The following is a 13,427-nucleotide window of genomic DNA, read 5'->3' on the forward strand; positions in this document are numbered from 1 at the left end:
CAACTCGGCTATTTCACCGGCGGTAGACCAAAACAAGAGACACGCTTCGAAGTTTGTATAATCCCAAAGGGACGATATATAGATAGAGACTGCTATCATTTTGAAAGATACATAGCCTACTTGTTATGATAAAAACATCATTAGGTAATGTGACACTGTCTCAAGTAATTTTACTCGGATTTGCGAGAGAAACAAATTGAAAATTTCTAAATAAAAAAAGAAATCAGAGCATGTATTCAGGGCCGGATCAACCCTTTCATAAACATGGGAGTTAGTTGGATTCCTCGTTTCATTTATTGTACAGCAACCAATCAAAACTAAACGATATTAACAAATACGTACACGAAGTTTTTACTTCGACATTGAAAGACATTCGACCAAGCTTGTTAATAGCTTCATTGTCTCCTTTTTTAACATTTCAATGCAGATTTGATCTAATAAATAGAACGTTCTCTATCTCACTATATGACTAATGTCTGGTTCAATACGTCAAGGATTGCCATTTTGTCCACAATTATCCAGATTTACCAAAGATATATCTAGAATTATATTGATCCCTCAACAAAATATATTTACTGGCATTGGTGAGTCTATTCTTGATGATTGTAAGTATTTCTTAATTTTTTAGACTTGAAAATCAGCAAGAAGCTAGCGTCTGAATCATTAGATGGGTTTAGGAATGCAGCGTCATCTGCACCTGTCCGCATGCATTTTAAACGAATGAATGTGATAACATAATTTCTCTCCATAGGTTTGAAAGACTCTATAAGGTAGAAAAAATACAGCTTGGCAATCTCTGACTCATATTTGTATAAAAAGATGCTTCAACTGGTTAAAGTGAGTTCTTATGACTTTGTTGCAAGTCTATAAGTTTGTTACTCTCGGCTGCAATATCACTTATTGCAACTCTGCCACGGCGTTTCACAAAGGAAGCAACGGCTTGCAACTCATCCATAGTAATGTATATCAATTTTCCTCGGTCGTCGATCACTCCTGAAATATTTCAAAAAAAGTCATAGATCTTCTCACCTATTTTTGGCATACATTTTACCAGATATGATCCTATGGTTTAGTAATTCACCTTATAAGTACTCTTTCTACATTCACACAGTGGTATAAAACAGTAACTTTCCAACGGTATTCTGCGTAAAATTGTTGCTTTCCATTTTTTGACATATTTTATGGTAAAAAATCAATAAGCTTGTATTTGCGAGGAAATAAGAGTCTCCGGAATCAGATTTAGGACCTCATGACATAACAATAGACATTTATTCAATCAATAGGATTTGTCAGTAGTTAAGTAGTTTGTCGACATTCTCATAATGCATACCGCACGAATGATAGATGATTGAGTAGAATGACTGGAAGGTAAAAATGCTAGAAACAGAACTGTGTGTGTCCCTGCCGGAATATAAGACTTGTTTCCATTGAGGCACGCCTATTTCTAGCTACCAACAACCTGTTTTAGACAATTCTCAGTGATGTTTCAGTATTTTGCGGTCTGAATTTAAACAAACTGTAACTTGTATTTTAGCTCGTTGTAGTTCAGCGTATATACGCTATTGGTCTTACAACTAATTTCTTTCAATGAAAAATGATTATAGAGATAGGAATTGACTACTTTTGTAATGTTTCACCTGTAATAGATTCATCCTCTAATAAATCTTTCACTCGATCAATCGCCTCTTGTGTTCGCATGCCGAAATGAGAAGCCAAATCTTCGAGCAAAACAACCTTATTTTCCTTTAAATTAATTACATGACAATAAGTTAGAAATCGTAAACGCTTCATGAATATACTAGTTATTAACTTAATGCCTGGTTTCATTTCAATGCACGCCACCGAGTGATAAACCATTTAGACCTGACATGGGCAAACTACGGCCCGCGAGTCAAATCCGTCCCGTTGTGTAATTCAATCTGACCCGCATTCTGCTGCCAGAACCAAACTAAATTTTGATGTTTAGCTAAAAAAAATAGCTCAATAAATTTGTTGAAATTGCGATTAAATTTAGTTTTGGCACGAGGCTCATTGTTTTCCGCTTTTGCATTTGTAACACTACAAATAAAGTTCAAAAAATATAATTTTATACGTCACACTTACACGGCCCGCCAGTAAAGTTGAACAAATTTTTTATAGATAGACGCATAATCAACGTTCGCCATTTCAATTTTAAAATTGATAAGTAGTGACGAAAAAAAGGAATTACTTTTATATAATCAATAAATATCTGCAATTTAGATTGTTCTTGTTCTTCATCGTCATTTTCACACTGGCCTTCTTCGTCTATTTCAAATGATTTTTTCATTTCAAGGTACAGTTCATGATCCTCTCTTTCTTTTTGCTCCTTAACTAGTCTTTCTTCTTCTTCCTTCAAAATAGGAGGAAATAGAAATATTTAGAGCAATGACCAAGTATATTAAGCCAAAATTGGTTGTCCATCATGGTGGTAGAAAACTTTCGCAATTTTAGAGATTCAAAATTGAGCAAATTTGTCTCAGGAAGCGTAACAAACTGTAATCAAAATATTCCCCCTCTTATAAACGTCTTTGAGTACTAAACAATCGGTGAACAATCGGTTCAGCAGTTGAAGAAACTAAACATTTTTTGTCTTAATATCACTAACAAAAATAAATTTATTTATCCCATTGTGAAAACAACAAAAAACACAATACCACACTTATACTCACTTTTTGCTTCTCAAACTCTATTTGTTTTGCTTCTTTAATTTTCCTCAATTCCTCCTCTTCTATTTGTCGCTTCTTTCTTTCTCCTCTTTCCGCTTCAACCATTTCTCTCAGTTTTCTTTTTTCCTCCTTTTCTTGTATTTTTTTCAACTTTTTTGCACCGATTTTTTCAGCTGGACCTTTTTCATCGTCATTTTCTATTTCTTCGATGGCGTCTCCTTGTTGATGACTACAAAATGAATGATTGATATGAAGTTATTGTAACATGGGATTTTTCAAAATATGTAATATTACGTATAACATTATTTCTTCATAATTGAGCCAAACTGACATACTTTCAAAGAATATCGGAACTCAATTGAGCGTATTTTTCATTTCGAGAACAACGTCTCGTCGAGGCTCGGCACTTCGAATAGTGCATCAGCACTAAATTGTGAAGCCATCCAATATGCCACAGCCTTAAAATTCAATAAGAAAAATACTGAGTTGGAATCTGTAACCCCAGCCATTGCTGAACATATCATGAACTGTTGGCATACTTGGTAGATTCCTGTATTCTTGCGCGTATATTTCTCCTTCGACGGACGACGTCGGCATTAGCGTCACGAGACTCGTCTGTTCGCTTGTCACTTTTATGGTCGCCTGTATGAAAAATAATATATATATATACATATATAAACAATATGTAGTATATTGAAGAAATTTTAACTAATACATAAGTAAAGATATTTTGGAAGTAAACTAGATAGCTGACACCTTCATAATTAAAAATGAAATGCAAAAATAGCCAAAAAAATTATTTAGGCAGTGTTTCATGCGTCATTGTTGAGCAAAATAACCTCCTTCACAATACCTTCCACTGCATGTTGTTTCATGAACGATTTGAAATCAGTCGTCGGATCTGGACGGTTGTAACCTTTCAAAAATAATACGATGGCATAAGAATGGTATAACAAATCGTCTGGTAAAATAGTTATACTCATTTGTTTACAAAAACGTTACCTCGAAGCTTCCACATTAAAAAGAATATTCCGGAAACGATGAAAACGACGTAAAAGATCATTACGTAGAACATATTTTCCTTCGATGGACCAAAATTGATTCCATAGTTTGATTCATCAAAATTATCTTGGCTACTTTCGTCCATAATCTTCTTTTGTTATACTTACTTAGGCTATTTACTGAAATAATATCTGACGGACAGAAATTAACGGATCATTTAGTATTCTTATTATTGTGTATGTACAGTGCAACTTTATATCATTAGATATATAGGAAATATTGCCATCGATTGTTCTGGTATAAGAATACTAAGATTTCACTGATACTAACTCATTATTCATTCATTTTTTTTTTATATATTCCACATTTAACTGTTCGACTCAGTGTATACTGTAGCCTGCATGCACACAAATTATTTTAATTTCATTTACTAGCATACCAAACAATACAATTCTCTATGAAATGAGTAGTCTCTATAATGCATTCATTCACCCCAATCCGGAAATCCAGGCAATTTTAATGTAGTACATTCTGTTCAATTAGGGTTTTGCAAAGCGACAACATTGGATTAGGCAAATATTGTCGTAATAATAGCAAATAGTGGTAAAATGAGTGGTATGATGCTTTTAAACTTTCTAGTTTGTGCTCTATCAAGTCCCGACTCTTGATATTCTGTTACTATTGAAGTTGATTGGTACGGTTTGGAGCCAATTATATTCCTTATTATTTCACCTCAAAATCATTGAAAGTTTTTAAGCACTAAATATCCCCTGCTAAAAATAGCTTCAACCAAAATATTGGTATTGACATTTACTCTGGTCAGTTTACAACTTTGAATAGCAGCGATTCCTAAACGGAATCGTGATTTTCTACATATTGGTCAATGTTAAATACCTGTGAGGGTTTTGCAAGAATTTCAATCCAACTCAACATAAGAAAGAGACAATAAGACAAACAATGTCGCCTAATGCAAAGATGAACTATGCTATACTGAAACATCTTCGCCGGAAAATATATGTAAGATCTTCAAACCTTTTTCTTAACTAATTCAATATTATTCAAATCAGTATACTTTGAGAGCTTGCGTTCTACTAAATAAAGATTCTAAACTGCGAACTGTGTGGACAATATGGTATACTGTAGGAAATCGTAACCAGATGTAGCCCTACATAAACTACGGTTAACTTAAAATACAGGAAGCCTAATTGTTTTTCGTGACATGCGTCATGCATTGTTTCTGTTCAGCTTGCACAATGGCAATAGGAGAGTGGGCCAAATATAATTACGAATAAAATGAGGGTTGGGTTGACCATTAAGCAAAATAAGACACCACAGAAATTTTCATGGACGAATTTTCACTGGTGCGGCAGTATTTAACGAAATGATTCGAGTTGGTCAGACGATTCGGACCTCAATATTAGCCAAGTTGGAATGAATTTTTGAATATTTTTATTCTCAAGTATCATCTTACACATTGCTATAAATGTTTGCAGGCGTGAGAACTATTTAAAAAATATCATGCAAATCGATCATACCTTAGTAATCAGCAGTTTATTTTTTTACCATATTGGAAATACCTGTTGTACATACAAAATGGGGTAAAAAAACAAAATTGCATTTCAGGGTGAAAGGTGACAAAATAAGAGAAGTGACTCGAGAAGTAGTCGAATTAATACACAAGGCTAAATTGACTACAATGGAATCACCAGCATAAGGGATCGAAGGAGCAGTGGATGAGCTTGGCATTGATGTAAAACGGTGCCATGACAGCAGGGATGTCCCATTCAAATTAAATATTCGAATATCGTTTCAAGTTTTTGTAAGAATATCGAATTTAGCGCACACATTTTTTCGCCGCCACCGTCCACGTTCTGATCGAAAATATTTTACAGTTATCTTTTATTTTATCTTAACTGAAGAAAGCCGTGTGCGTCGTTTCGTGTGCGTCCGTGTATATATATCGTTTTTGTTGACGATGCATGGGTAATAACTTCTGCGTTTTTCTAAATGAATTTACACTTTGGCGATCCAAATAAAAATGAAATGGAGGGATAATTGTGAGATGGGCAGAAGTGACGGAATTTAGCTTAACGATGTCGATGGGCTAAATGACACTCAGGCTGTCGAAAAACAGCTAAAAAATTCATAGCTGAAATTAGACTTGTCAAAAAGTGCGTGTGTTGTTAAAATAAAGTTTATTGTTGATGCTGTATAGCAAGAAGCTGAACTACTGCAAAATTACAGCTACAACTTTCCCAGTTTTAGGTATCAAAGATATTTTGTTTATAAGGATTAAATAATATAAGGACTTTGATTTTACTTTGGTATTTAAACATTTCGCTGGGCGCCCAGTTTCTGTACTTGCCAATTTACACCACAATTCGTAAGTATAGACACTGTAATGTTTATTAATTCTATATTTTCAGGAACAAATTTCAACCATATCTCACATGCGATATGTTTTATTTATATCTGCTATATTATGAAGATATTATTGAGGCTCAATTCTTACGCCCGTGGATTTCAATAAAATTGTGACGACCCTTGTTTTGCCTGTTAAATGACGTCATGTGATATCGTTTCCATATTTGGTATTCTAGCAGTTTAGACGCTGCGACACGGTCGATCGGTTCTCGGGGGCAGCGTGGTCTGTTGGTGTATGCTGTGTGTGACAGAGTGCAGTCATCTGAGTGTTTCGGTTAGATTGGTGGGTTTTGAATGTCTGTGTGAATGCCTCTGGTCTTCAGGGATGTTTGTCTGTGTTGTGTGACTGTCGGATGTTTTGTGCTGGACAGTGGGCTGACGTAGGGACCATGTTATTGTTCTTACCAGTACAGTGCCATTACAGTTCATTTACCGTAGTGTTGTATTTTCAGTTTTATCGTGGAATTAGCTTTCATCAGTATTGTTCAAATGTTGTGCACCTATAGAATTGTTCATAGTCTTTTTAAATGCCTGTCATAAGTTACTTTCGGCCTGTTTTACAAATTGCAGTAGCTAGTTCATTGTACCAGATTCTAGGGGTCATTTGGTTTTTTATTCAGAGTTGTCTTGGATTTCAGGGTTGGTCAGTGTTTTTGTTGTGTATGTGGTCTTTCTTGCATTTTACTGCCTGGTATCTGTTATTTTTATTTTATGCTTTTCGTTCCTTTGGGGAGTGTTTGGTTGTTTTGGATCGTTTACTGTTCGAGTTGTTAATAAATGACATAAAATAGCATAAAGACTTGGACTATTGAGAGAAAACTTGACGTCAGATCATATTAGAAGATATTCTGAACCTGGATAATTATTTCATACATTGCCGGTACGCTACAAAATGAATAAAATAGGATTTATGCATAGGGGGATTTTAGAATTTATTTGCTTATGACCATCTCTGCGACAGTACTTCATCGAGATGTCACGAATTGTTGAGAGGTGCTGCAAGTGACACCACATGGATTTCAGGAGAACGTGATTGAGACATTAGCTAAAAGCAAAAGCACCCAGGTCAGTTTGGATGAACCCGATAAGATACCAAAAGGGACAAGCGAAATGACACTATAGCGTAGTGGGATAATGGATGACCGATGTGTCGAACCAGTCTGGATTAGTGCTCGTCCAACGGGTGTAAAAATTTTGAAGCCAAATATTATGGGGCATGCACTACTATACGTATGTATATATAGGAAATTGGCAACTTGTCACAAATAAACCAAAACGAGTGTTTAAACCTGTAGGCTACACAGCAAATGCCTGGCGTTTCCACCAAAGTTTTTGTTAACAGTTGTCAGGATACCTTTTGTGACAGTTTGATTCATTTCAAATTGTGTGTGAAACTGGAAATGGATTGGATATGTCATTTGAATTTTTCTAGCATAAAAAAAATGATTGGGAAAGCAATTCTGCTGTCATTTTGGAAATCATTTCTGGTGTACTCCTCGAATTACGATCAGAATTGGTGCGAAAGACAGGCTCAAAACATTACAAAGCTACAACGAATTCTGGGTAGGCCTACTAGAAGCTTCTGAATAGCAGTGTTGCACAGATATTTGTTCCATGCTCACTCGAATGTTTATAATATAGATTTCCGAGCAAGTATTTTTTGCTTCCATAAAGATAATAACAAGAGGTGGTGTTGGTCTGTACATTCGAAATGACCTGAAATACATTGTCCGTAAGGATCTCATTATCATGTGTGAGAAGGTTTTTGAATCCATATTTATTGACATATCATTAGAAAATAAAACAATAACCTGCGGTACTATATTTATAGATCACCACTAACTGATGAATTGAACAATGCTAACTTTCGACATCTTTTGTCCCAAGTTCTCTCAAAGATTAACAGGTCGAATTATAATTATATAATGGGTGATTTCAACTATAATCTTATTGATGATTCCAATATGAATACCAGCCTATTTGTTGATATGATGCACAGTCTGGCCTATTATTCTCTGATAAACTGTCCCACCAGGATAACTTCAAGTTCTGCTACCTGTATAGACCACATTTGGACAAACGTATATGATAACAAAAATTAACAGTGCTGTTTTAGCAGAATGTATTTCTGATCATTTGCCAATTGTACAATGCTCTCTCCTAGAAAAGCAAATTCAAAACAGAATTGAAACACTTCATCGCCAATTTACTTCGTCCAACTTGAATACTTTTATAAATGAATTGAATTCCATCGATATTGATGACTTCAACAGCATACAGGATCCAAACAAATGCTTTGAAATTTTTTTCTCATAAATTTTCTACTGTTTACTCTCAGTCTTTTCCTTACAGAACACAAACAAACAGAATAAACAAACCTTGGTATGATACTGATTACTGAGTTACGCAAACTCAACAAAGTCCAACAAAAACTTTATAAGAAACTATTAAACAATAAAAACATATATGACAAACACAAGTCACATTATAATGAATGCAGGAATCTTTATGCTCGACTCCTCCACAAAAAGAAATCAAGTTATTATATGTCTAAATTTGCCTCTCACAAAGGCAACATTGAGGCAGTATGGAAAACAATTAATGAACTAATCGGTAAAAATAAAAACAATTCATGTCCTTTGATTGGACTTTAATGCAGTAATACACAAATTGCAATTAAATTTAACGAACACTTTTCCCAAGTGGCACAAGGATTGCTCGACAATATGCCACAACCAGCTAGCTGTGACAAAAATTACATTTCATATCTTGGGAAGCAAGAATCGTCATTCATGTTTTTAGGGCCTACTACAGCGTTAGAAATAAAAAATATCATACGTGAAATGAAGCCCAAGTCAAGTTTTGGAATCGATGGTATACCATTCAAAATATTGAAATATATTCCAGAACACATCTAAAGTTCTTCCTCTCTTTAAAAAGGGTAGTGTCTCAGATCTTGGGAACTATAGGCCTATTAGTCTTCTACCATCGTTTTCTAAGATTCTTGAAAAAATAATGAATAGTAGAATGTCAAACTACTTTGAAACCAACAATGTTTTCCACTCGCATTAATTCGGTTTCCGCAAGCAACACTCCACTGCTATGGCTGCTAATGTTTTGATACACAAACTAACCAAGGCGTTTGAAGGCAAACAACATGCAATTGGAATATGCCTTGATATTATATTTCAAAAGCTTTTGACACCATTGACCATTCCATCCTTTTAAGTAAGCTCCAATTAGAGGCGTCCCATTCAATTGGATCAGGAGCTATCTGCAAGACAGAAAACAAATTGTGCAATATGACAATTCATTCTCTACAAATATTTGTGTCATGAAGCACGGAGTTCCTCAAGGATCTTTACTTGGTCCATTATTTTTTCTAGCTTACATTAATGATATGTCCAGGTGTCTGAAATCCTCTGAGTCAATCATGTTTGCTGATTTGCACACTGTTATATATTTTTCGTATGTAATTAGCTACAACTTCAAAAGAAAGACCATGACATACGTTGGGACACTCCTCACTTGCACATACTCATTGTTTTCATGAGAATGTTGAACATACATAACGTTGTTATTGTTTCTGAGATTGTTAATTTATTTTTGAACAAGCAGTTGAGCTCTCTTCATCTGTTTTGCATTCTAATTGGCCATTTATTTTTGTTCTATAGCATACATAGCATAAGATTTTCCCTAATATGGCTGTTCACATTCTGACATCTGCATGCGCATGTTTTTCTTTTTTTTTTCAATGTTGGGTTTCTGATATTCCACATGCATGAACTTTGTTTTCTATTTGGGTGGTGTGATTCTTTGAGGGTTGTAGACGGTATAATTTAACTCCTGTACGTAATATTGTAATTAGGTGACCAGTCGAGGTATATTTGGATTATCCCCTACATTTTACCTTGCTGTAGTACTATATGCTGTGTCCTGCGTGTATACAAAGATTTTATCCTTTGTCGAATTTATGCTGTGTAGAGCATGCAAATGTGTAATGGTTAGTGTGATGTTAATGACTAAGATAATAGCCAACATGTGTGTGGTTTGACTGACATCGAAAGGTTTTTGCATTGTTTGTGAGCAATTTCTCTTGTGTCCCAACTACAATCTCCTCTTTCTCAGGTCTTTCAACTAGCAGTCAAATGATATTTAATTAATATCAATCAATATTCACACAATTCAACAACTTCCACTCAAAAGTGTAGGGTAGTTTTCTATTGATTCCTTATTTGCAATCATTGTATACTGAATTTGAATATTGTACTCGCAGATATATTTTTCGTTTTTCAGGACGTTATGTGGATCAATTTAAATGCTAGCTTTGTCAACATGAAAGGTGTATACATTAACAAACCTTGCAGACTGATGAATCATCCGTGATGAATTTGAACTGACCGCGGTGATCAACAACCTCAAATAAATTTACTTGCCTATAATCCATGACCTTAGAAACCTTACTTGAACCTTTAACACCATATATATTCCCTTAACAAATTTTCCTGCCTCTGTATCATACCGCCCTGATTAATTTTAATTATGATTACCGGTACTGTTATTGATTAATAGTATTTAAAATAATTTGGACGTTATTTGGCTTGTTGTGGCTTCTATTTGATGAGTGAAGCAGGTCTAGCCCACATCTTCATACATCCAACTTGGCAATTCTGATTGGGCAATTTGGCATTAGGTGACTCCAATTATAATCAGCTTGACGATATCTTTGACTAATTCGGTATCCAATTTGGCAATCCTCATAAAATTATGAAATTGGTGTGGCAAAAGAATTTATTCATTTTTTTTTTCATTTGTTTGTATATTTTCCTTTTTACTGAGTAAGTTAATTGATTTTAAGTCTCGCTTTTTTCACTTCCGACAGTATCATGTCTCGATGATTGTGTGTATGTGTGTGCGTACCTTAATTATTTTTTTTTTTTTACTTTTGGGTGAGCGAACACGTACTACTTCTTTTATCGATACCTTTCCATCTAAAATATGTACGTTTCAAACCTTACTCAAGGTTTTGTTTGCTCTCCCGATTCTATAATCAGTTACTTTTATTTTTTTTTATCTATTATTATCGTCTATTGCTGATTATGGAGTCGAAGTTTTTTTTTTACTTTTGGGTGAGCGAACACGTACTACTTCTTTTATCAATACCTTTCCATCTAAAATCTGTACGTTTCAAACCTTACTCGAGGTTTTGTTCGCTCTCCCGGTTCTATAATCAGTTACTTTTATTTTTTTTATCTATTATTATCGTCTATTGCTGATTATGGAGTCGAAATAAACTTATACTTATAAGAGAGCTATGCTCAAATATATGGACACATAATTTTGATGACGTCATAGCGAAAAAAAGTAATAGCCGTCTGGAGAAAATTGTTAACTTTAACCACTGAAAATTTCAAAGCAATTGGTCCAGTATTCGAAGAGAAAAGCGATTTCTTCAAAACGTGTTGACTGAGACAAATAATAACAATTACAACAAAATTTTGAAACGATCGTTATGTCCACTACGTGTCCAAAAAGGAAAGTCAATTAAAGATGCCGATACAATGCATACACTGATAAGAGGGGCACTCGAAAAAGGGTTATTACCTCCTTTTGTACAACTAGCAGATGAAATCCGACAGCAACGTTCACCTTAAGTAAATAATGTGTATTGGGTCGGTATAAACATGTATCTTAGTAGTCGGCAAACTCGGGCCGCGAACAAAGTTTTTGTGGTCCTCGAACTTTAAAAACAAAAATGGTCTTGGGCGGAAAGATATTGCTTACTTGGGTATTATTCAAAACCTATATGCTTGTTAAGGCAAACCAGTCGCGAGTGCGCCATAATCAGAGGTGCTGTGGCGAGCGTATTCCTAAAGCCTTAGCACAGGGGTGTCAAACTCGTAGGTTCTCGAGGGCCGCATTGCATTTTGGAAATTGTGCAAAGGGCCGCAAACAGTTTTTGATGTATTTTGATAATGTATACTTGAAGCATCTTTTTAGATAGGTGTAGTTTGTGACATATATTGTGATGCAATTAAACAGCCGAATGAAGTTTTGGTATTTTCTTGAATTTCAAATGCCATTTACATATTAATTTTTTGCATTTCACTATTATTGCAATTCACTGTATTCATAACAAAAAATCATAAATATTTCTATGTACAACTATCCAAAACATTTTTGAACAAAGTTTTGATAAGGAAAGAATAATACATACACTAAAATGACTAAATATATAGACCCAAAATAAACAAAAATACTACGGAATAAACTCAATATTTTTATTCTCTTTTTTGCATCTCTTTTGTGCCACCAGCCAGTGTTCCCTCTAAGGTGTGCGCGCGCACACAGCTTTTAGAGGCTGCGCACATGCATATATTTACTGCGCACAGACGTATTTCGATGTAATGTAACAATGTGCTGGTTGGCAGATTGAGAAAGTTTGTTGTTGGCCCACCCATTACCCTGTTAGAACGCCAAAATTTCTGGTTTTTGCACAAATATTAGTCATTTCCAAAAAAGTGCGCACACACCGAATTTCTGCGCACACATACTACAAAAAACTAGAGGGAACATTGCCACCAGCCTACTAATATCAGGCTGAAATGATTTTACATTACCAACTCTGATTAACGAGGTCACAGGATCATCGGTTAATCTGGATCGTTTAGATTGTTTGAGAATTTTAGTTATGCAAAAATATCATTTCATGTATAGATCTGTAAACAAACAAATGTCTGACTTTTCGGACCAGACATTTCCTACCATTACGTGGCATAGGACCGCTTGATTGATTGATTTTTAGTAACTAGGTGTTTGTATAATAATATACAAACACACAACAATTTTCTGTTCGAAGTTGATCTTTAAATTTGTCATATTGACTGCTGATCTTATTCTGAAAATGTCTACTTATATTGTATTCTTTCATTGTACTGATGGAAATATGACAAATTTAACAATGCGCTTCAGAATTTTGAGAAATGCAGAAACATTGCAACTCCCATTTTCTTCAAAAATACTGCCTTCTCCATGTAGTTTGCGTTTCATTTAATCCCTGAAGTGTTTACAAGTACTTTTTTGCTAGCCATGATTGGGTCATATCCAAAACAAAAAAAATTTAATTTTTCAAAACTACCTTCAGTAAATTGTCGTTTCTGTGTGAATAATCAATTCAAAAATGTATTACATTTATATGAAAAAAACTTTTACAATTATTGTCGGGCGTTCGAGGGCCGCATTGGAAGTTCTCCGGGGCTGCATGCGGCCCGCTAATTTGACACTCCTGCTTTAGCACAGTGGTTCTCAACCTGT

The 13,427-nt window shown here is 34.8% G+C and overlaps 1 protein-coding gene across 1 annotated transcript; it reads right to left on the reverse strand.

Annotated features, from left to right (window-relative positions):
- Positions 1–40: 40 nt before the first annotated feature.
- Positions 41–4,753, reverse strand: LOC120339598 (DDRGK domain-containing protein 1-like). Its single transcript, XM_039407759.2, has 7 exons — positions 3,690–4,753; positions 3,541–3,603; positions 3,227–3,329; positions 2,691–2,916; positions 2,210–2,371; positions 1,638–1,743; positions 41–993 (listed from the first exon to the last, which is right to left on the reverse strand). Exons 1-7 carry the CDS (start codon positions 3,832–3,834, stop codon positions 833–835), a joined length of 966 nt encoding a protein of 321 aa, XP_039263693.2. The 5' UTR covers positions 3,835–4,753; the 3' UTR covers positions 41–832.
- Between the last annotated feature and the right edge of the window lie 8,674 nt (positions 4,754–13,427).

The sequence above is a fragment of the Styela clava genome, chromosome 9 (genome assembly GCF_964204865.1).
Source record: "Styela clava chromosome 9, kaStyClav1.hap1.2, whole genome shotgun sequence".
NCBI lineage: Eukaryota > Metazoa > Chordata > Ascidiacea > Stolidobranchia > Styelidae > Styela > Styela clava.